Below are 25,213 nucleotides of genomic sequence, written 5' to 3' on the forward strand. Positions count from 1 at the left end.
CTGGGGTCAACAAACTTTTTCCATCCAAAGATTGTATCCCTGTTTTTTTTTTTCTTTTCCTGCTAAGAGAACGCTTATAATGTTTCATATTTCCAGAAAAATATGTGACCCAAGAAAGATTACAGCTGTCTTTGGGTAATCTAGTGTGAGTTTTTTGGATCTGATTTATGGCAATCATCAAAACAGTGTTCAGATTAAATTCCATCACACATCAGGCATCCAGTCAGGCATGTAGTAAGCATGAAGTGCTGGAGACGGTGCCTGAGAAATTTGGAGCTCTGTGTGAGGAACACCGGGCATCCAAATCCATGGCTTCTGGTAGGGATTCTGCTGCTAACTTGACGGATGAATGGGCAAGAGATCTCATCTCCCTGGCCACTGTTTTCATGTCTCTAAAGTAAGGGAGTTGGAATAACTCATTGTTTTTAAACCTGACCTGGAGTATTTTGTGAAATTCTAGATCACTGGGCCCTATCTGCCACCGTTCGAAAGACAATTCATTGGCATCTGATTTAAAAAAAAAAAAAAAAAAGCTTCTCAAGAGATTCTGTTATCTGCTAGGTAGAAAAATCAGTTTAGCAGACACTCCAGGATGACTTCAACTTTTAAAATGTTGAGTTTCCCTTAAAGTACTATATCTCCTATACTCAGCAGAATCTAGGTCACCATGAAGTGTTAGTCCTGAGAATGAATACATCAGAGTACTCTTTAAATATAAGTGGTTACCATTGTATGTAAATGCAATTATTTATTCAGAGGTTCTATCACAGTGCTGGGAAATGACTGATTATATATGAAGTTATACTTGATTCTGCTTGGCTCTGGACCATCAGTAAGGTTGGTAAAATATTAGAGGGGGTTACTTTGGGTAATTAAAGGCATCAAAAAATAGAAGGAAGAAAAAAACATTGTATGTCAATCACTTTTAAATATATTATTGCACTTAATCCCCATTAACACCCCACACTGTGCTCATTTTACTGCTTAGTCAGCCACTAAGTAGCAACCTTCTGTAAGTCACTTAACTCTGCCTAGGCCTTTTATTTCCTCTGCTTCAAAGTGGAGGTTAAAAATACCTACCTCAGAGGATCACAGTGAGAATTAATGGACATAATGCTTGGGAAACACTTAACAGAGTGCTTATCACATGATGAGTATTTAATTCATAGGTGATAGATGATAAGAAACATGATGTTGGTTATGAGATTTTGTTACTCAAAAGTGTGCCTCCTGGGCCAGCAGCATTTGTATACAATGGGAGTTTACTAGAAATTCAGAATTCTTGGACCCACCTTAAATCTCCCAAATTAGAATCTGCATTTTAACAAGATCCCTAAGTGGTTCATTTGCACATATATATTTGAGAAGTGCTAATATAGGAAAACAACCCTGGTATTCAGGACTCAGCAACTTGACAAAACTGATCTGGTAGTAAAGCAAGGGACCTGGAACACAGACCAGCATCTTTTTCTTATACCTCTGAGGGCATCTGTATGAGCCTCTGTATGGTCCTCAGGTTTCCTGAATCCATCATGATGTTCTGTATGTAATCTAGACTACAATTGAAAGCCTTTTTAAAAACACATTTTCATGTCTACTATAGTAGAAAAAGCACCATAATTTGGTTTTATTTTTCACATTTTTAATTATTCAGCTGTTTTATTTGTCACTGTTTAGGGAGTTATTACAAAACTTATGTCCAAAATGCTTCTGATGAATGCATATTTAGGCAACGAAGTAGATGTAGCATGAGTTGACTTCTTTGATAAAATTAAATATTGATGAAACATATATTTTCATAGCAATAACGATGCTGGCATTTGTAGAAATAATAACAGATCTATTTCCCTAATCATCTAGAGGAAAAAATGATAAGAGAGTGAGAGAATTACAAATATGTCTGGCTTATTAGGCAGATCACTTTCAAGTGCAAATTTCTTTTATGTGAATAAAATTATGTTAATTGATAGTATCTATTACCCCATTAAAATGAAGTTACTGCGTTTGAGTGAAAAACAATGTGGATGATATTAGAAGCATGATTCTAGGACATGTCACATTCTTCAGAGCTTCTTTATACATCATGGAAGATTATGTTTTTAATATGCTCCTCCATAATACCAAAGTTTTATTTTATAAAAGAATGAGTCCTGAGATCCAAGCTTAACTGACTTTATTTTTTGCCCACATTTTAGCTTCTCTGAAATGGAGATCTATCTTACAATTGATAGCATGTCACAATTTAATTGATGGTGGATTTTTTTTTCCTTTTTTCTTTTTACAATAAATGAAATCATAGGCTCCATTAAATAAGGGAATATGATTCCCGGTAAACTTAATCTTAGTCCACAAGGAATACCACAGTGAGTTCAGTATGAAACAGACAGAAAGGAAACATCTTCTTTACCAACATTCAAGGGAAAAGAGGGAGGCAGTGAAATAGAAAATAATGAGATGGAACAAGAAAAGATTTAATGAATTTCTATTCACAGAGCAAGAGATAAAAATCAGGAAAGAGAAGAGAATTTAGCAAAAGAGCAGGAAAGAATAAGGAGGTGAAAACATAGAGAGAATGAAGCATCAAAATGAAAAATATGGCCAAGAACCTCAATATTGGGACCATTATTCCCTAGGTGTGGTGTCTTGCAGTAGATCTTTAACTTGCTGCTTGTTCTGACTTTCCTCACATTAGCCAGTCTAGGTCCTCGAGGGTGGGTAAGACTTGGGAGGTGTTTTAAGCACATTTCAGAAGTTACTTCCTCCTCTCTGACTTCTACAGGTAGATCCTTCTCCTCCCCATGCTCCCTCCGTCCCTTCCACACACATTCTCTATACATGCTTCCTACTGCCTCCCATATCTCACTCAGTCCCCAACTAACAGGAGAAGTGGAGATGATTGTTAAAATTTCTATTTGTTCTTTCAGGTGATAACAAGACTATCGAACAAATCTACAGTCTCACAGGTATGACTTTTACTAAAGACCTAAATATTTGTCTAAAATCTGGACAATTTCCAATAAGTTTTTCTTTCTCTTCAGAATTGGATATATTTACTTTCTTTAATTCACTTCCCAATGAGGAACGTGGCAACTGATTTTCTTGAGTTTGGGTATAGAGAAATACTGAAACTCAGATCTCTACATAAGTATTCTATAGCTAGTGTTATAAAGCACTTCATAACAATGCCAAAACCTGCCCAAATCAGCAGAGGCCTGAGCTATTGATCTTAGAAGTACTTTTGCTGTGTTTAAAATTGGTCAGCAATTTTTTTTTTCTTATAAGGATCCAATGTCTTGTAAGTACCGATAATGGTAAAAATATGGGTCAGAGGTAGTCTGGAAGTAGTTTCACTTCAGGTCTTGAAGATAGTTCCAACTTTTAAGGACTCTAGAGTTTCACAGAAAACTTTCCCAAAGAAACAGTGATCTGTCAGATATATCAGTTAGACTTTTATTACTAAGAATCCTCTCACATGGAGGCCCACACACAGATCCAATTACATTACACATTATCAACTCACTGATAATTTACTGAAGATGATGAAGGAGGGAAAAACTGTTGACTTTTAATGTAACATTGAGACACTTCTTAAGAACTCTTAAAGTGTCTCTGCTTTCAATCACCTTCCTCTGTCTTTTCTTTCTTCTCTACAAAATCCTCCTCAGCAACAAACAAAGTGGTCTTTATTGTTTCAGTTGTCCCTTCAGATGGCCCTTCCTCACTACTTCCCCTCCAATTGTTTTATATTCTCTTTTCTATGAAAAGAAATGTACCCTATTCTTGTATCTTCCCATTTGAATTCCTCTCTACTTCCTACCACCCCGAAGATGAAGTTCCCTCCCCCAAATACAGCATTTTCAACTTTCAAAAGAAATACATCCTTCTAATTTATGTTGGAATTCATTTGTAATTAAAAAAAAAAATAGCAGAGGTTTCAAAACGAGATGTTTAGTTCTCTCTCCTGGGCAAGTCCATAGATGGAAAATATAATAGCTCCAGTGTGTCAATGAGGTCCTGGGAGTTCTTCATTTTGCTAAATAATCCTCAACACATAACTTTTTCCCCATGAGCTCCTCATTCTCCAGGTTCATTGCTGAACATTCGTCCAGATTAGAAACCAAAGAAATGTGAGAGAGCCCCTCCCTTTTCTAGGAGCCTTCCTAAAAGTTCCTAAAGATGTCCACTTATATGCCATCATCTCTGAGTTTAGCCTCATGGCCCGAGTAAGTAGCACAAGAAGCTGAAAAAGGTGATCTTTGAGCAGAGTGCATTGCTAAGAATTCTGTTAACTAAGAAATAAGGGGAGAGTACATAAAAAGAGGTAGCCCGCATTCTCTGTAGCCCCTTCTGCAATATAAATGCTTCCTTTTTCTTTATGGTCATCATCATTGCCTAGGCAGGCCTCCTCGCACATTTCTTAATTTTCATTTTCTGATAACTAATATTTTCCTTGCACTGTTCCTAATGTACAGGTGAGGAAACCAAGACTTCAGTAATTATATTATTTGAACAAGGTTACAGCTAGTAAGTTACAGGACTTGTAAAACTATTCATGCATTCACATTCAACCACTAGACTTTTTACTACTCTAAGACAGAATCTAGTCACTTGTGAGTTTGAAGTGACTATTCCAGCAAAATGTCATTAGCCAAATTCCAGACTTACTCGACTACGAGTACGTACTATGTATGAAAACCTCATTGCAATGAAAAACATTTGCAAGGAGGAGAATGAAGGGTTGTATCAGTTGAGAAGAAAGGACTCTTTGGTTGGACTTTACTGTCATGTATAATGGGGGATCCAGCTACACAAGGGAAGTAAGTAATCTGAAGACAGCAATTGACACTCCTGCACAGACGCTAATGTGAGGCTAGGTGTTTGGTAACATAATAAATTTAGGTCCTGTCTGCAATAATGGTAATTGGGATGATGACTTGTGACACAAGTAATGTCTCTTCCTCAATTGTGAGAGTTGGTCTTTAAGCAGCTTATCCAATGCACCAAGTCTCCATGACAAAATGGTAGTGTGAAAGTGAGACAAACTTGTAGAAGTACAAGTAAGTGATAGGTCATTAGTCAGAGAAATCCATTAGAGTTGATGGAGCCTCTTGAAACAAAAGAATGATTAGCTTGCCAATGAAAATGTACACAGTATTCTAATTAGAGAATGTACTCATTGTTTTTTTCATTTCTGTGATAAGCTTGCCCTGTTGTGTCTTTAGCTGGGTAAACTAATTTTTCTATTCCACAATGCTAGTATACAAATGCTCCCCTGAAACTCTATGTGTGCCCCACTTTCATTAAAAGCACAGAGTTCTAGATACTCTGAAAAACAAAAACAAACAAGTAAAAGCAACACCATGACTATTCAAATAAAGAACTTATGACTTCATCATTAATTAAAATAACCGACTGTAGCTGGAAAGATGAGTCTAGGAATGCCATTTAAATTTTGAGCCATTAAGATTAAAATTAAAAAAAAAAAAACAACCCATCTGAGTAAACCAACCATTTCACTTAGCAAATATGACCTAACCTAAATGGGCTATTGCTTGCAAGTCACAAACTATAGTAGAGATTTAAAAATGTATATATGCCAATGAACCAATTGTTCATTGAAGGCATACCCATGACAGCTCATGAGATTTAGATTATAATCCTAGAGATTTGAGGGTTGTTTGTCTTATTTTTATTAGAGATTATTGATAAATGGGCATAAGTGACTAAATCATCAAAAGAAACTGAGACAGAAAAACAAATTGGCCTTTTGGAGCAGAGAAGCCATGTCTGGGGCAGAGTAAGAAGTACACACTATTGTAGTGACTGCTCAGAGCCACTAGCTTAGCCTTTTTTGACCTCTTTGCCCTCCCTCTCCATCATCACCTCACTTGTCCTTTCCCACCTTCTTTTTGTTCTCCTTGGCCTACAAGGTTGAATGAACTTGGTCAAGAATATAGTGGTTCTAAGTTGGGTTTTGGCAAGATTCTTCTTCCTTCCTTTCCTAAAGTTTCTCAGAGGAAATAGACTAACTGGTTTGCATCACTACTTGCTCATGACTTGAGAGAACAGGAGAGCCGGAAGCAGAATAGCTGAGGACACTTCTGATATTCTTCCATTCATATGATCAAAACTAAGAAATATAATTTTTATTCTCAAGGATAATGTAATTCTGCTGATTGATCACCATGTAAATTTCCACGAATGGCTCTGTAATTTTAAATATCAAGCACCCCCAACTCTCCATAGTGTTTCTTTTCCTAAGAACATGTCATTATTTTACTATCACAAGGTACAGGTTGATGAAAATCTAGATGCAAACCTGGTAAAATGCAACTTTCCTTGCCCAACTCCCCACCAAGAGAAGGGTTGAAGGCTAATATCAAGAAATCAGAGAAGGTGAAAAGTGAGAAAAAATTTTAGTAGCTAAAACGTAATAGCAAAATCTGAAAAGACTTCAGTTTTAGTGAAAAGTTTAATTTCTAAGGGCTCTGACTTTGTTCAAATGGGATCTCTAGCAGTAATGATGTGCCCCCGAGGTCTTTGCCCTCTGCATTAATTTGTATTATCTACTGATTTAGTCAGAACCCAAGGGAAATGGCAGCATCAACAAGAGACTCCCATCCATTGTGGAAGATGAAGAGGAGGTGGAAGAGGAGGAAGAGGAGACCGCCTCTCTATCTCCCATCTACACGAGGAGATCATCCTCTTCACGCAGCAAGAAGGTTGGAAGCAATAAAAGCTATCTAGGCTTAAGCTTAAAGCAGCTGGCTTCAGGAACTGTGCCATTTCACTCACCTATCAGAGTCTCCAGTTCAAATTCCCCCAAAGCCAAGCAGGAAAATGACCCCATAAGCCATGGTAAAAGGAAAGAGAAGAACTTGAAATTGCAACTTTCAACCTCAAACAGTGCTGGACCCCCAGACCTCAGCCCGAGGTAAGAATTCACATCATATAATTTATTCCCAGATGGAAGTGGTTGCATTTGATACAGCTTGTACCTGCCTAGAAATTAGTCAGCTGTCTGGGCCTTTCTACTGCACAGGCTCCTAGTCCAGATTGTTCAGTTTCCTGAATTTGGTGTGCAGTTTTTTGAGTATAGATGCAGGTATGTGTGCAGTATGGGAGTAAATAATCTCCAAAAGGTCTACTAAATGTTCAGAATTCCTCTCTACTGCTTTTATTCATTTACTTTTATGTTAAACGCATATTCCTATACTGGGATTTTGTAATTTACAAATTTATAATGGAATGAAAGAGATGAACGAGCACCATCTATATTGCCCCTCAATGCCTACTCTTGCCAAAAATTTCATTGAGCAATGAGTTGAAATGATAAAGGAAACAAAATGCTGATTTTTATTTTCTGTACAATATTTGCCTCATTATTTTAGATGGTTGAAGCTTAGTTTTATTTCTGGTCTCTGCAGTAGGTAAGATGTCATGAGTTTATTTTTAATTAAAAAAAATCAGTTTAGAATCAACCAATGGTGATTGAGTGGGTAAAAATTCCTGACTTGAAAAATGTGAAAGGTGTTCAGCTATGGTGCAATAACAGTCATGAAAATCACTTAATATGTGAATAATAAATAGAAGCAAGGAAAAAAATAGCGTGCTTTCTATTCACTTCACTGCATACTTTTGCATTTGCTGTTGCATTTACTCTTCTCAGAAGCTTACAAAATAGTTCATGTTATCTCTGTTTTAAAGTTGTAAGAACTGAAACTTGAAGGTTATTTTGTCCAATATCTCAGAGATTGTATTGAAAGCTGGATTCAAACTGGTTTTCCACTTGTAAAGCAAATGATCTTTAATTATCCATTTGAAAAAACCTAACTTATCCATTAAGAGAGAATATTAAGAAAATAAGCAAAACAGGTTTAGTGAAAAGGAGGTAAATGGGAAATTTTCAGGAATTCAGTTGGAGATGGTAACTTGAAAATTTTTTATTTTTCTTCTTAAATTGTTACTAATATTTAATAATTTATAAATAAAAGGGAAATGTATCAGAGCTGAAGAAGAAAGGGTTATGTGCACTATCATCTGACATTTATAGAAAGAATATATGTTCTTCTAGACAGAGAGAGAGTGTGAGGACGTGCACCAAAATGTTGAGTGTAGCAGCAGACTGCAGGTGATTTTTATTCCCTGATGTTTTGTTATCTTTATGTTTAAAATTTCTGTAATAGACTTGCATAGTTTTTAAATAATGAATGGGCTACATATAATTTACCAAGGAAGAAGACTAAAGTCCTGATAGTAATTTAAATATAATTCTTTAAATCTCATATTTAAGAGTTTTCTCCTAAAGAGTTTTCTCCAAGTGGACAGTGCAGGTATTATCAAATTTAATTTCTGTGATTCTGTTAAGATTAAGTTAAAATATTTTTGCCTGTATAGAGTATTCAATATGAATTTAGGTAAAAGGACTTCTGTATCTTAAATGTTTGAACCTCAGAATCAATATAAGGCTAGTGGTTACTATATAAGGCAACGATTATCATTCTGCATAGCTCAGCTCTAGAGTTAAATTTAGAAAGTTAACACAATATTTATTAAAGTCTTTTAGAAATAGTGGAATCCATGAATATATAACAAATGCACAACCAGTTTCCCTTATCTTAAATAGGATTGTTGATGGAATTGAAGATGGAAATAGCAGTGAAGAAAGTCAGACTTTTGACTTTGGCTCTGAACGAATCAGGCCAGAGCCCAGAATTTCTCCTCCTCTTGGAGGTAAGCTCTAAGCTCTATATTTAGTTTTTTTCCAGGTGACAATATTTATTTTTTACTTCTAAGATTTTACATTACTTCTCCTCCTCCTCCTTCTTTTTTTTTGCCTTTTTATTCTCAGAACATTCTCCACGTGACAGAACTTTACCAATTCCATTAAATAATCTGACTTAAGTCTGCTTATGTCTAAGCATACTTATGCCTGCTCTAAAATACTAAGATATTATTTGGAATTGTTCCTTTGGCTAGCCTAAATGGACTGTCATTTAGCAGCCAAGGTGAATTTGGTTGAAGAAACTCAAATTTCTACTGCTCATCAGAGGGTAACCATGTTTTTCTATGATCAATTTAAGCTAATCCACAAAAACATTACCTACAAAATGCCATTTGGGGTATGCACCCTAAGAACATTGATTATATTTAAGGTTACCTATTTGCAGATTGTTAGAGGATAAAGAACTTCAGGAGCACATAACCATGTTGGAAATGATGGAGAACTAAGAGCTAACCTTTAGTGATGGTGAATTAGTGTAAGGAAACTCCTGAACCTAACCCAGGCTTCTCTCCCTTGCCATTGTTAAGTTCATTGCTCATAAACAGGAATAGAATGTGTCAACCTGACTGAGGCTAGAAATGCCAGACTCTACAGAAGAAACACCTGCATTTGTAAAAGACAGAAATACTGAACAAATGTTAAATAGGTATGGGCAATCCAGGACAATACCAGTAAACTTTTAGATGGTAGGCCAGCAATCCCTGCCGACCCCCCTCTTCCCTTTTCTACCAAGTACTAAGACCTTTGTGTTGGGATCACCTGATAATTAGAGTCCCTTTATGAACAGAGCCAAGCCCAAGAAAGACATTTGAATGTACACTTCTGGGGATGTGTCTCAGTTTAGTAGAACATTCGTATTTCATCTAAATCAGCAATTCTTTCTATCACTAATCACCTTTTGGAGGAACCAAAGGTCCATCCTTGTAAGACTCTTTGACTGAGAGGGAGGAGAAGCAAGAGGAGTGGTATAATCTCAACTTATTGATTCAATTGACTCCATGTGCTTGGTGCAAGGGTCAAAGAAATCATAGTTCTCAAACTGGTGTATTTGCAATGAAAGCTCGTGGTACATACAATTGTATGTTTTCCTTGTTGACTCACCTGGAAAATCCACAGGACCTCACCACTTCCATACACCTATTCTGGCCCCACCACCCTCTTAGCTTTCTCATCTCCTTTTCCCATCACCTAATCTTACACTCAGCCATTCAAGCTACAGGCACAGGAATCAATATTAGGAGAGGAAAAGAGAAGAAAAAGAACAGCCCTTTTCTATCACTTGGGCACTGTATATTTTCAGAGACTGGTCAAAGAAGAGAAAATGTGCCATCTTGGAACCTGGTGGCGATTATGTTTGGGGGAATATGAGATTTCCCACGGACACTACAGTTACTGTACTCACAGTCATCACCACGATGAATGCCTAGTTCCAAAGATTGTATCAGGTGCCAACCAGAGGAGTCCAAGAAGCTTGTCTGATTCTGGGAAGACAGAACTTACAGACATCAAAAAACCTTAACAATGATAGCTTGGGCTTCCTTCCATATTCGAATAACCCCCATCCTCATATCTGAGGCTTATTTAAAGGACTCATTCAGTGTGTATGTCAATTTTCAGACCCAGAGATTGGAACTGCTGTTCTCTTCATCAAAGCAGAGGAGACCAAGCAGCAGATAAACAAACTCAACAATGAGGTAAGGCACTCCTTTCGTCATGCTGGAGTGGGAGGAGTTGTAAGGTAAATCTTAGTTACCAGAAGAAGTGGTATATGTGGGCATTATGGGAGTCATACGCGAGGCCTCTGGTAACAGACTGCCTTGGATGAACCCTCACTCAGCCTCATATAAGCTGTGTGACCTCTGCCAAGGCAGCTGCTCCTTCTCACGCTCCATTTCCCCAGGTATATGAAGGGACCGTAATAATGCCTTCCTTGTGGCCCACACTCAAAATTAATCTAGGGGAATAATTTAGCATAAAGTAAGCATTAAATAAATGATAATTATTATAATTAGTGTCATAAATATATTGATTATGTGGTTTAATTGGTACTTTTGAGATTGGGGGGAGAATCTTTAATTTTTAATGAGCAAGATCATTAGTCCACAGAAAAATACTATTTCTTAGAGTAGTCAAATAGCTTTAACTCTGTTCTTTTCTCTGAAAAATACTTGCTTTGTAACTTTGGGAACTTTACCTCTCTGGATCCTATTATCTGTCTATGCCAAATAAACTAAATTTTCAACAACTTTATTGAAGTATATTTACATATCATAAAATTTACTTGTTTCAAGTATATAATCCAATGAGTTTTAGCAACTTTATTGAGTGGTTCATCTATCACCATCAATCAGTTGTAGAATATGTTTTATCCCCGGAGTGAGATCTCTCATACCCATTATCATTATCAGTTAATACGTATTCTCATGTCCAGCTATAGGCAACTACTTATCTACTTTGTTTCTATTACTTTGCCTTTGCTGTGCCTGGTACAGTGATTCATGCCTGTAATCCTAGCACTCTGGGAGGCTGAGGCAGGAGGATTGCCTGAGCTCAAGAATTTGAGAACATCCTGAGCAACAAGACCCTGTCTCTACCAAATAGCTAGGCATTGTGGTAGACACCTATAGTCCCAGCTCCTCAGGAGGCTGAGGCAGGAGGATCACTTGAACACAAGAATTTGAGGTTGTTGTGAGCTAGGCTGACACCATGGCACTCTAGCCTAGGCAACAGAGTCAGACTCTGTCTCAAAAACATTTTTTTGCCTTTTCTAGCAAATAAGGTAATTTCTTACCTTTGTGAAATAAAGTAATTTTTTGATTACTGTTTCTTTTGGGTCTCTTCCCTTAGAAAATAAAATGATATCAACAGATTATGAGATAATATTTATGCAAATAGTTTATATAAGGAAGTGATCCAGGAAGCATGATGGAAGAATAGAGAAGTGTGACAGAAAAAGAAAAGGAAACCAAAACATAAGAGTGTGTTAATGAGGTAGTTCAACCTGTGGACATCTGGGCCTCCATCTTGCTGCATGAAGATGGAGAGATTGTGTGGGACAACTCAAAATTGTTCCACCAAGGGGCCAGGAAGGGGCCAGTGAGGCTCTTCATGCATTGCATTCCTTCGTAGAGATATGCAGCATGACCTGAGCCCGCCTTTGATGGCTTTCAGGGCAGACCCCGGCAAGGGCCTATGGGCAGGTACAGACAGTGTAACAGAATCCCTTTCTAGGACTAAAGTTTTATATCCTCTGAGGACATCTTGGGGAAGAAAATATAACATATGATCCTGGTAAGATTTAAGAGAAATTGAATTCATATAATCATAATCAGCTTCCAATTATCTGGCATAATGGAGAGCTAAGGAACTTATTATAAAACCTGCAAGTTTCTCTTGCATAGTTTGCAAGTTTCTACAGCATAATGGAGATTTATTTTTGTTTTACTCCCATCCATCCTTCTGCTCTGTTCTCTGGAAGTGAGGTTATTACTAATAAGTAAGGGAGTTATGGGATAGATTAATAAAATAGCAAAGGAAAAATTAGATGGTCTACTGTTGGGATCAAAAATCCTTAAATCATAAGGATTTGACCATATTCTGAATAACTCAAATAACCTGTTGTTAAAAAAAAATTTATACATATATAGACAATAAAAAAATTTATGTATAGACAATAAAAAAACTAAACACCCTTTTGGAAAACTCAATGTTTCTTTTCAGATATTGTTCTCAGTTAAATCCACCCATTAATATCATTAGATATCTTTTCTTTCACATTTGAGAAGAGAATTTAATGTCTTGACCTGTTATCTTAGTTCTAGTATTAGAGTTCATGATGTTTTTGGTGGGAGAGTGTCACATTTGTATATATTGCTTTCCTTGGACAATATGAGCCTGTGATAGATCTGTTAAAACAGATAACTACTTGAAAAACAAAATATTTCTCCAGTATGATTCATGTTCTAGTGAGATGTCATCTATCTTTTTATCTTGTCATACATTTTTTAAAAAGGTGAGATAAAATATTAAGTTCCAGTTATCTTTCCCTACAGAATTAGTTTTTCCTTATAGGAAAATATCTGACTTATTCATATTGGAACCTTCTAAGTAGAAAAATTTTATATTTTACACATAATTTAATTCATATGCAGTCTTGACCCTTTGGATAATGCATTAAAATCCTCTGAGACAGACAAAATAAAAACAAAAGTGACTTCAAATTATAAAATTATCCTTCTTCTAACCTCTTATTTTTTTCTTTATATCTCCTGTAATGTTAGAAAAAACATAGAAATATAGAAAAACATAGAAATATAGAAAAAGTGTTTTTAAAAGCCCAAGACGAATTTTTCCATTTTATTTATTTCCTACTATTCACATTTTTATTTATTTCCTACTATTCACATATGTGATCATTTGATTGCTCTATTCTTTGTTCATTCTATTCTTTGGTTAGTAGGAAACAAGAGAAGAATTGGTAATAAGCATGGGATGTCCCCTTAAAAGGGCAACCTCAAATATGTCTGAGGCATGTTGTGGGACATTATGTAAGGTATGAGAGCATTGTAGAATCCCTATCCTGATAATTTGCTCAAAGACTTAGGATATAAAGAAATTGGTCGTTGGTGTATATACAGTCACAGTCAGATGAATAAATACAAAGAAAAAGTTATAAAAGAAATAATTTTGGTAATTACTTACATTCACAGAATAGGGAGGAGATTTAAAAGATGTAGGGCAACTGCTTATATTAGAACCCTTTGACAACATTGCCATTGCTTTACAGCAGAGTAAGAAATAGTGAGACTCTAAGGAAATTCTTTGAAAATGATAACAAAAAGTCACTATGGGGGCCGTTGGCTGTATAAGTCAAATGTTCCACTTCTGAAAAGGTTTGTAGGTAAAGGTTAGAGTACTTTCTCATTTCTAAAATCTGACTGACCCAGAAAGACATCGCTGCAAAGCCTACCAGGGGAAAGAGTGCTTTGGCACAGAGGGCATAGGGCATAAAGCACACGATTGGAGGAAGAGAATTCGCTTTGGAGAGATACAAATATTTAGATTGTTATTCTGTTATTTTCGCAAGGTGTTTACGTTCCCTAAGCTCAGATTTTCTTCTCTATTAAATGGTAATAATAAAATCAGTGATAGATAATTGTTGTGAGAGCTTAATGTAAAGGTCTGTGTGTGGTTTCTTCTCTTAACAAGTGGTTAATTAATGCTAATTCCTTCATCATAAAAAGTTATGCTTCTAGTCAACAAGAAGTGACTCGTGTAAGTGTCTTCCTTCTATCAATGTCAAGCACACAGTAATAAGGGAGAGAGAATCAATGTTTATGGAATAAAATGGAAAGGAATGGATTTAAGAAGAACATGTTCAATCATGAAAATGACTTCCTTCACCTGAGACTTTCTTCTACTATGAAGATAGTCAATATGAAGTTGTCATAGAAAACAGTATTGCAGATTGTTGACATTTCAAAGCATCTTATTTTAGCCAACTTGTTTGATGTAAGTATGCCACTTTCAAAAAACCCCACTTATCTGTTATTTAAGGCAAATAGATGCTATATGTCAGTTTAACAATGCCTGACCATTACTTGATATTATACTAAATGTATAAATGGCCAAATGATGATAAAATCAGCCAGAAAAGGATCTGCCAAATTTAACAGAAAGATAAACATAGCCATATCTGCATTTTCACAACATAAGAATGCAGGTCACTTGTTAAGGCACCCTTGTTCACCAAAGTATATCTTGGCTCAAATGCTCTAACTGCACATTTTTGGCATTTTATTTTGCATGTATGTAAAGGAGCTATGGTTAATTTTAGGCCATTTTACCTTGAGTCTTGAATGTCCTAAAGAGAAAGAAATGTATAACAAGCCTAATTTTCTTTTTTTTCTGTTTTTGACCAGGCTGTGTTTAAACCCGCCACCTCCAGTATATGGGGCCGGCGCCCTACTCCTTTGAGCCACAGGTGCCTCTGAAGCCTAATTTTTTTTTTTTTAATGAGCATTGTAGAAACTTTTTGTCATACTGCTTAACTCTGTTTTTAGATAACGTTATTGAAATACGATTAACATATCAAACAACATACAATTCACCCATTAAAGCACAAATTTTGATGGCTTTTAATACATGAGTCATTATAAAAGTTTTGAGATACCCCCAAATCAAGAAACATAAAATCCACACAGTAGGAAACAAGTGAAGCCCTCCCAGCAACACCAATAAGCTAAGTTGAAACTTGCATGAGTCAGTCCGAAAGGATGTTGTTCACTGAGTTTCTTAGAAATGAAATACAGGGCCATAACACAGTCTGCCTCAGAACTTTCATAGTCAACTACATATAATCTTAGAATTGTGTACTCATTATCATCATCAAATTGAAAACATTTGTTACCCCATAAAGAAACACCATGCCATAGAGCCATCACCTAACCACTACAGCAACCCAATGGTTGCCTAGGGCTGTTGCCTCCAGCCCTAGGCAACCATTAATCTATACTCTGTGTTTATGGATTTGCCTGGTCATTTCCTATCAATAGACTCATCAATATGTGGTCCTTTGTAACTCACTTTTTTTCATTTAGCATAATGTTTCCAAGGTTCCCCATGTTGTGGCCACATCCCAGAACTTCCCTCTTATTTATTGCCAAATAATATTCCAGTATATGGATATATCACATTTTGCAAATCCATTCATCAGTTGGTAGACCTTTGGGTTGTGACCACTTTTTGGCTAATATGAATAGTGCTGCCATAAACATTCAGGTACAAGTTTTTGTGTCAACCTATGTTTTCATGTTTTGTGGTTATATACTGGAAATGGAATTGCTGGATCATATAGTAACATTATGTTTAACATTTGAAGAACTGCCCAACTTTTTCTCAAAGCAATGTTCTTTTTACATTCCCAGAAACAGGATATAAAGATTCCAAGCTCTTCAATTCCTTACTAATAATTTTTATTTATAATTATTTGACTGGTTTATTGTACATATACTAGTGTATTTCAAATGCTGTCTCATCGTGATTTTAAATAGCTAAGAACGTGTTTACTGGGCATTTTATATCTTCTTTGTAGAACTATCTATTCAGATACTTTAACCATTTTTAAATTTGGTTGTCTTTTTATTATTGACTTGTAAAAGTTCTTTATATATTCTACATACAAGTCCCTTATTAAATATACAGTTTACAATTTCCTTCTCTTATTGTCTTGGTCTTTTTTCAATTTTTTAGTGGTATCCTTTCATAGACAAGAGTATTAATTTTGGTTCTATTGAGTGTCCCTCTTTTTTCTGTTGTTCCTTATGTTTTTTGGGAGTTATATCTAAGAAATCATCATTTATACCAAGGTCCTAAAGATTCATTTTATATTTTCTTCTAACACTTTTAGATTTTGATCTCTTACATTTAGGTCTTTGATCCATTTTTGAGTTTATTTATTTTTTATTTTTTTTATTAAATCGTAACTGTATACATTAATATGATCATGGGGCATCATACACTCGCTTCATACACCATTTGACACATTTTTATCACAGTGGTTAACATAGCCTTTCCGGCGTTATCTCAGTTACTGTGCCAAACCTTTACATTCTACATTTACCAAGTTTCGCAAATACCCCTGTAAGATGCATCACAGGTGTGATCCCACCGATCCCCCTCCCTCTACCCACTCCCCCCTTTCCCACTTCCCCCTATTGTTAAGTTGTAACTGGGTTATAGCTTTCATGTGAGAGCCCCAAATTAGTTTCATAGTAGGGCTGAATACATTGGGTACTTTTTCTTCCATTCTTGAGATACTTTACTAAGAAGAATATGTTCCAGCTCCATCCATGTAAACATGAAAGAGGTAAAGTCTCCATCTTTCTTTAAGGCTGCATAGTATTCCATGGTGTACATATACCACAATTTATTAATCCATTCGTGGATCGATGGGCACTTGGGCTTTTTCCATGACTTAGCAATTATGAATTGGGCTGCAATAAACATTCTGGTACAAATATCTTTGTTATGTTGTGATTTTTGGTCTTCTGGGTATATGCCCAGCAGAGGGATTACAGGATTGAATGGCAGATATATTTTTAGATCTCTGAGTGTTCGCCATATATCATTCCAAAAGGAATGTATTAATTTGCATTCCCACCAGCAGGGCAGAAGTGTTCCCTTTTCTCCATATCCACGCCAACATCTCTGGTCTTTAGATTTTGTGATATAGGCTAGTCTTATTGGAGTTAGATGATATCTCAAAGTAGTTTTGATTTGCATTTCTCTGATGATTAAAGATGATGAGCATTTTTTCATATGTCTGAAGGCCGTGCGCCTGTCTTCTTCAGAGAAGTTTCTCTTCAAATCCCTTGCCCAGCCTGCGATGGGATCCCTTGTTTTTTTCTTGCTGATGCGTTTGAGTTCTCTGTGGATTCTGGTTATTAAACCTTTGTCAGAGATATACCCTGCAAATATCTTCTCCCATCCTGAGGGCTGTCTGCTTGCTCTGCTTACTGTGTTCTTAGCTGTGCAGAAGATTTTTAGTTTGATCAAGTCTCAGTAGTGTATTTTTGAAGCTGCTTCAATTGCCCGGGGGGTTCTCCTCATGAAATACTCACCCAGACCAATTTCTTCAAGGGTTTTCCCTGCATTCTCCTCTAGTATTTTTATAGTTTCATGTTTTAAGTTTAAATCTTTAATCCAATGAGAGTCTATCTTAGTTAATGGTGAAAGGTGTGCGTCCAATTTCAGTCTTCTCCAGGTTGCCAGCCAGTTCACCCAGCACCATTTGTTAAATAGGGAATCTTTTCCCCACTGAATGTTTTTAATTGGCTTGTCAAAAATCAAATAGCGGTAAGTAGCTGGATTCATCTCTTGGTTCTCTATTCTGTTCCAGATATCTACTTCTCTGTTTTTGTGCCAATACCATGCTGTTTTCATCACTATCGATTTGTAGTAAAGTCTGAGGTCTGGTAGTGTGATTCCTCCTGTTTTGTTTTTATTTCTGAGTAATGTCTTGGCTATTCGAGGTTTTTTCTGATTCCATATAAAATGAAGTATTGTTTTTTCAAGATCTTTAAAATATGACAGTGGAGCTTTAATAGGGAATGCATTGAAATTATATATTGCTTTGGGTAGTATGGACATTTTGATAATGTTGATTCTTCCCAGCCATGAGCATGGTATGTTTTTCCAGTTGTTAACATTTTCAGCTATTTCTTTTCTTAGAGTTTCATAGTTCTCTTTATAGAGATCTTTCACGTCTTTTGTTAGGTAAATTCCCAAATATTTCATCTTCTTTGGCACTACTGTGAATGGGATAGAGTCCTTAACTGCTTTTTCAACTTGACTGTTGTTGGTGTATATAAAGGCTACCGATTTATGAATGTTGATTTTGTAACCTGAGATGCTGCTGTATTCCTTGATCATTTCTAGGAGTTTTGTAGTAGAGTCCCTAGTGTTTTCCAGATACACAATCATATCGTCTGCGAAGAGCGAAAGTTTGATCTCTTCTGACCCTATATGGACCCTTGATCGCCTTTTCTTCCCTAATTGCAGTAGCTAAAACTTCCATTACAATGTTGAAAAGCAATGGAGACAATGGGCAGCCTTGTCTGGTTCCTGATCTGAGTGGAAATGATTCCAATTTAACTCCATTCAATATGATATTGGCTGTGGGTTTGCTGTAGATGGCCTCTATCAGTTTAAGGAAAGTCCCTTCTAGACCAATTTTCTTGAGTGTTCTGATCATGAAGGGATGCTGGATATTATCAAAAGCTTTTTCTGCATCAATTGAGAGAATCATATGGTCTTTGTTTTTTAATTTGTTTATGTGCTGAATTACATTTATAGATTTACATATATTGAACCAGCCTTGAGACCCTGGGATAAAACCAACTTGGTCATGATGTATAATTTTTTTGATGTGTTGCTGGATTCTGTTTGTTAGGATCTTGTTGAATATTTTTGCATCTATGTTCATTAGTGATATTGGTCTATAATTTTCTTTTCTTGTTGGGTCTTTTCCTGGTTTGGGGATCAGGGTGATGTTTGCTTCATAGAACGTGTTGGGTAATCTTCCTTCTTTTTCTACCTTTTGGAACAGGTTGAGTAATATAGGTACTAATTCCTCTTTAAAAGTTTGGTAGAATTGTGACGTGAAACCATCTGGTCCCGGGCTTTTCTTTTTAGGGAGGTTTTGTATAGTTGATGCTATTTCTGAACTTGATATGGGTCTGTTCAACATTTCCACTTGATTCTGGTTAAGTCTTGGAAGGTGGCGTGCTTCCAAGTATCGGTCAATTTCCTTCAGATTTTCATATTTCTGAGAATAAAGTTTATTGTAATATTCATTAAGGATTTTTTGGATTTCTGATGAGTTAGTTGTTATTTCGTCTTTGTTGTTTCTGATTGATGAGATTAGAGATTTTACTCTTTTTTTCCTGATTAGGTTGGCCAGAGGTTTATCTATTTTATTGACCTTTTCAAAAAACCAACTTTTTGATTTATTGATCTGCTGTATTATTCTTTTGTTCTCAATTTCATTTAATTCTGCTCTAATTTTGGTTATTTCTTTTCTTCTACTGGGTTTGGGGTTGGAATGTTCTTCCTTTTCCAGTTGCTTGAGATGTCCCATTAAGTTCTTAACTTCCTCTCTTTCCGTTCTCTTGAGGAAGGCTTGCAGTGCTATAAATTTCCCTCTTAGAACTGCCTTTGCGGTGTCCCAGAGGTTCTGATAGTTTGTGTCTTCATTGTCGTTTTGTTCCAAAAAATTGGTGATTTCTTTCTTAATCTCATCTCTGATCCAGCTATCATTCAGCATAAGGTTATTTAACTTCCATGTTTTTGTATGAGTATACAGATTCCTGTTGTTACTCAATTCAAGTTTTTTTCCATGATGGTCCGAGAAGATGCATGAAATAATTTCTACTCCTTTAAATTTACCAAGGTTAGACTTCTGACCTAAAATGTGGTCAATTTTGGAGTAAGTTCCGTGGGCTGGTGAGAAGTATGTGTATTCAGTTTTGTTGGGATGAAATGTTCTGTAGATGTCTGCTAAATCTAAATATTGGATGGTTAGGTTTAAATGTAATATTTCTTTGCTCAGCTTCTTGCTGGAGGATCGATCCAACACTGCCAAAGGAGTGTTGAAATCTCCGACGATTATGAAGCTGGAGGAAATCAAGTTACTCATGTCTGTTAGATTTTCTCTTATAAATTGAGGTGCATTCTGGTTGGGTGCATAGATATTAATAATAGAGATCTCATCATATTGAGTATTACCCTTAACAAATATGAAGTGACCATTCTTGTCCTTCCTTACTTTTGATGGTTTTAAGCCTAAGGTATCTGCAAATAAAATTGCAACACCTGCTTTTTTCTGATTACCATTTGCCTGAAATATGGATGACCATCCTTTCACCCTGAGTCTGTATTTGTCTTTTAAGTTGAGATGTGACTCTTGTATGCAACAAATATCTGGCTTGAGTTTTTTATCCAGTCACCTAACCTATGCCTCTTTAGAGGACAGTTTAAGCCTTTCACATTGATGGAGAGTATTGATAAGTCTGGTGGAATTTTGGGTATCGAGTTTTTCAAAGATCCAGTGGACATTTTTAATCCTTTCGCCAGTGTGGAAGTTGGAGTTTGATCCAAAGTTTCTGAGTGAGTTTACTTTTGTGGTATAGGATTGGGTTGGTCATTGTGGAGGATAGGTCTGATAATATCCTGAAGAGCTGGTTTACTTATGGCAAATTTTTTCAACATATGAATGTCATTGAAGTATTTAATATCTCCATCATAGATGAAACTCAGTTTGGCTGGATACAAGATCCTGGGTTGAAAGTTATTTTGCTTTAGGAGATTAAAAGTTGATGACCACCCTCTTCTGGCTTGAAAAGTTTCAGCAGAAAGATCTGCAGTTATTCTAATATTCTTACCTTTGTATGTAATAGTTTTCTTTCGCCGGACTGCTTTGAGAATCTTCTCTTTCATGTTAACTTTAGTGAAGCTAATTATGATATGTCTGGGGGATGACTTATTGGGGTTGAATCGTGCTGGGGTTCTGAAGCTGTCTGCTATCTGAATTTCAGATTCTCTAGTCATGTCTGGAAAATTTTCTTTCATAATTTCATGCAGAAGGGCCTCTGGGCCCTTGGAGGCCACTTCATCGTTCTCAGAAATCCCTGTAATTCTTATATTGCTCTTTTTCGAATTATCTGAGAGCTCTCTGAGTGAGTGATCCATTTTTGCTCTCCATTTCTCTTCCTCTTTGAGAGACTGGGAATGTTCGAAGACTTTATCTTCAATGTCAGAAATCCTTTCTTCTGCTTGCTCCATTCTGTTACTGAGGGATTCTACTGTATTTTTCATATCTTTGAGGGCTGTAAATTCTGGCTTCAGTGTGTCTAAGTCTTTGGTGGTTTTGTCTTTAAATTCGTTAAATTCTTGAGACAACTTTTGAATTTCTCCTCGAATTCCTAATTCCATTTTATTAATCTTGTCTGCAATCCAAATTCTGAATTCGATTTCTGACATCTCAGCCAGTTGTTTATGAATGGGATCTTCAATCACATCTGCCGTATCCTTTCTTGGGGGGGGTTGATCTATTCTGGTTATTCATGTTACCAGAGTTTTTCCGCTGATTCCTCCCCATGGTTATTCTACTCCCTTTGGTTTTTCCCCTGGGGCTTTATCGAGGGGCGGTACAGTGTTGTGGCCTGAGAAACTGGGGCCCTGTCTGGTGTGGTGGAGCAAAGTGGTTCTGTCTTGTTTTCAGCTGGTTTCTGTTCGATCCTATTGCAACTTGTACTCTGGCTTGAAGTCTCAGCTGTGTGGAAAAATCAGCAATTAAGTCACCCCGCCCACCCACCTCTGGCCCCAGTTGGAAAAGGAGAATCAAACCTTCCTACAACCGCACACCCAGGGCACCGCCTGAAAAGTCCTCAGTCTATTAGCCCAGTTCAAAAAGTCCAAATCAAATGTCTCAATCAGCACCTGTCTCGGGTGGGAGAGTTCAAGAGGTCTCTGGGAACTGGATCACAGGAGCCTGGTGACTCCTCTGACACGGCTCACCCCAGTGCAGCGTGGAGTCAGGAGGAGCCACCCAGCAAACAGAGCAGTCTGGGAAGGTTGACGTCTCCTTCCCCTCTTTGCCCCTCCGTCGGACCCAGTCACTGTTATCTCTGCAGATGGCTAACCCAGTTGCCTGTAGTGAAGAGACACTCCAGGGGTTTGCACCTGCCTGAATCGCAAGGAAGTCTGTCAGGCCCCCGCAGACTGCCGCTATCTAGCAGGAGGAGATGGGGCCTGACATTTTTGAGTGCTTGATGCAGGTGATGGGAAGGAGGTGTTCACTCAGGCTTAGCCCCGTCCCTGATGGATGCTGCTAACAGAACAGAACAGAACAGACAACTTTGCGGGGTTCTGTCTCTGTTCCTGCCAAAATCGCCTACGGAAGAGGGGCTGTTCTGAATTCAAACGTCTTTGCTGCTGGAGATTTGTGTCCTCTTTGCTACTGGAGGTTTGCCGATCACCTCTCTGGGTCGGCCCCGCCCTGGAAGCTTCCCGGGTTTGTGAGCAGTGTCAGGAAATCCCCCACTTACCGGTGGCCTCCTCTGGTTGCCCAGGGAGACAGGGGGTGTGGCCTCAGAATATCCAGAAGTGAGCGTTCTTCCGTTAAAGAAAAAACAGCTGTTGATCTACCTCCAGGGAACTGCTGCTCTGGTGTGGGCACTCAGCCAACCCTTTTCTCCTCTGTCTCGCGCCCCAGAGTCAGCACTGAGCGGCCGCAGTTTATGCTGGGTCCACACCCCTCAAGAGATCCCCCAAGAATCTGAACTCTTGGGGGATAGGCCCCCAGGCCCCGATTGGGAGTGGGGGGGAAGCTAGAGTTTCATTCAGTTTTACGCCCGCCCGGGGAGGGCTGTTGCACCGCACCACAGGGAAGTGCCGCCAAGGCTTGATTTCCCCTCAGCAGAGTGCCCTCTCCTTGCTCAAGTGTCTCAGAGTCAGTGCTGACCTGATGTAGCTCGGGCACTGTGCACTCCCCTCGAGAAATCACCCAAGGATCTGAACTCCTGGGGGATAGGCCTCCAGACCCCGAGTGAGAGTAGGGGCTCTCAGCTCTCAGCGGGGAAGCTAGAGTTTTATTCAGTTTTGTGCCCGGCCCCGTAATGTTGCCCGGGGAGGGCTGCTGCACCTAATCCGCAGGGAAGTGCCGCCGAGGCATGACTCCCCCTCATTAGAGTGCTTTCTCCTCACCCACGTGTCTCAGAGTCAGCACTGACCAGTCGCGGCTCGGGCACTGTGCGCTCCCCTCGAGAAATCACCCAAGGATCCGTACTCCTGGGGGACAGGTCCCCAGACCCCGAGTGAGAGTGGGGGGGGAAGCTAGAGTTTCATTCAGTTTTATGTCTGGCTGTATTGATGCACGGGGTGGGCTGTTGCACCGCACCACGGGGAAGTGCCGCCCAGGCGTGACTCCCCCTCAGCCCGGTGCCCTCTCCTCACTCGCGTGCCTCAGAGTCAATGCTGACCAGTCGCAACTTGGGGACTGTCCACTCCCCTTGAGAAATCACTCAAGGATCCGAACTCCTGGGGTCTGGCCTCCAGACCTCAGTGGGCGGGAGGGGAGTGTTGGGGATTCAGGGTTGCCGGCAAAGGATTTTTAAAGTTTTCTACAGTTTTATGCCCGGCAGGAGAACGCCACGGCACCCCAGTAGGGGAGGTAGGTCCAGTTTTTAGAAGGTCTCTCCCGTGGATTGTAGTGGGAAGGCCTTTAATTTCTGCCTACTTGTTTAATTGTGGGGCTCTTGAGCCGGTCCCATGGGGGAGGGGGACTCCCGTCTGCTTGGTGGTGGATTTTGTACCTTTTGTTTGCGTCCTTGTGATCACAGCTTGCCTCAGCGGTGTTGATGTGCGTTCTTCAACCTTCTCTCTTGGTGAGGCTCAATTCCACCAGGATACTTACTAAATTCCTGTCCCTTAACTCTCCTTCTGGACGGGAGCCTCTGTTGAAAGCTGGGTTCGGTCCTCCATCTTGTCTCCCCCCCTCCCATTTTTGAGTTTATTTTTACATGTAGCATGAAGTATTAGCCAAATTTTATTTAATTTTCTGTGTGGCTGTCCAGTGGTCACAGCATCATTTGTTAAAATAATTAGGCTTTCTTTATTAAATGTTCTTATCACTCTCCATAAATGGGAGGGTTTATTTTTAGATCCTTAATTTCACTCTTTTGATCTATATGTCTTGCTATATGCCAGTACCATGCTATCTTGATTAATATAGTTTGTAGTAAGTTTTGAAATGGTGAAGTATGGGTCTTTTATATTCATTCTTCTCTTTCAAGGTTGTTATGACTATTCTGGGCCCCATATAATTCCTTATAAATTTTATGATTAGCTTATCAATTTCTACAAAGAAGTCAGCTGGGATTCTGATAGAGAATTATTGAGGCCATCAATTTGGAGAGTACTGCCATCTTAAAAATAGTAAGTCTTACAATTCATGAAGATGGTATTTTTTTCTATTTGTTTATATCATTTTAATTATTCTAACCACACTTTGTAATTTTCCATCTACAATTTGTGCACTTCCTTGGTTGAATTTATTCCTCAGTATTTTATTATTTTGATGCTATTACAAATGGAATTATTTCCTTAATTTCATTTTTGGAGATTGCTCATTGTTCATATACAGAATTATGACTGATTTTGGCAATTTTGATGAACTTATTTAATGCTTCTAATAGTGTTGGAGTACATTCTTTAGGATTTTTCTATTTAAGATCATGTCATCTGAAAATAGAGACAGTTTCCCATCATCATTTCCAATTTGATTGTTCTTTCAAATGTTTTTGTGCCATTGTCCTGGCTAAACTTTCAGTACAATGTTAAACCAAAGTAGAAAGCAACATCCTTGTCTTGGGGAAAACTTTCTTTAATCATTCATCACTGAGTATAATGATATCTATGCATTTTTCTCTTTTTTTTTAACTTTCTTTTTTAAAATTATTATGGGTACATAACATCTGTATTATTTGATACAGACATGCAATGTGAATTAATTAAGCAAGTGTAATTGGGGTTTTCATCACTTCAGACATTTAACATTTCTTTGTGTCAGAAACATTCTAATTCCACTCTTTTAGTTATTTTAAAGTGTATTCTAACTTATTGTTGATTTTAGTCTTGTTGTTGTGCTATCAAATATTGTCCATTCTAACTATCTGTGTTTTTGCACCCCTTAACCATCCCCACTTTATCCCTCCCTCCTTGCTATCCTTAACAGCATATGGTAATCATTATTAGACTCTCTGTCTTCATGAGATCAATTGTTGTCAATATTTAGTTCCCACCTATAAGTGAGAACATGTAATAGTTGGTTTTCTGTGCTTGGTTTATTTCACTTTACATAATATTCTC

The 25,213-nt window shown here is 37.8% G+C and overlaps 1 protein-coding gene across 1 annotated transcript in view; it reads left to right on the forward strand.

The window, feature by feature from the left end:
* KCNH8 (potassium voltage-gated channel subfamily H member 8) overlaps positions 1-25,213 on the forward strand; it is a 433,959-nt gene that overhangs the window by 380,377 nt on the left and 28,369 nt on the right. The window contains exons 12-15 of the mRNA XM_053600548.1: positions 2,925-2,963; positions 6,579-6,934; positions 8,627-8,733; positions 10,403-10,479. Of these exons, the coding sequence (XP_053456523.1) occupies positions 2,925-2,963; positions 6,579-6,934; positions 8,627-8,733; positions 10,403-10,479 (579 nt within the window). The remainder of the gene's footprint in view (positions 1-2,924; positions 2,964-6,578; positions 6,935-8,626; positions 8,734-10,402; positions 10,480-25,213) is intronic.

This window comes from Nycticebus coucang, chromosome 8, assembly GCF_027406575.1.
Source record: "Nycticebus coucang isolate mNycCou1 chromosome 8, mNycCou1.pri, whole genome shotgun sequence".
Taxonomy (NCBI): domain Eukaryota; kingdom Metazoa; phylum Chordata; class Mammalia; order Primates; family Lorisidae; genus Nycticebus; species Nycticebus coucang.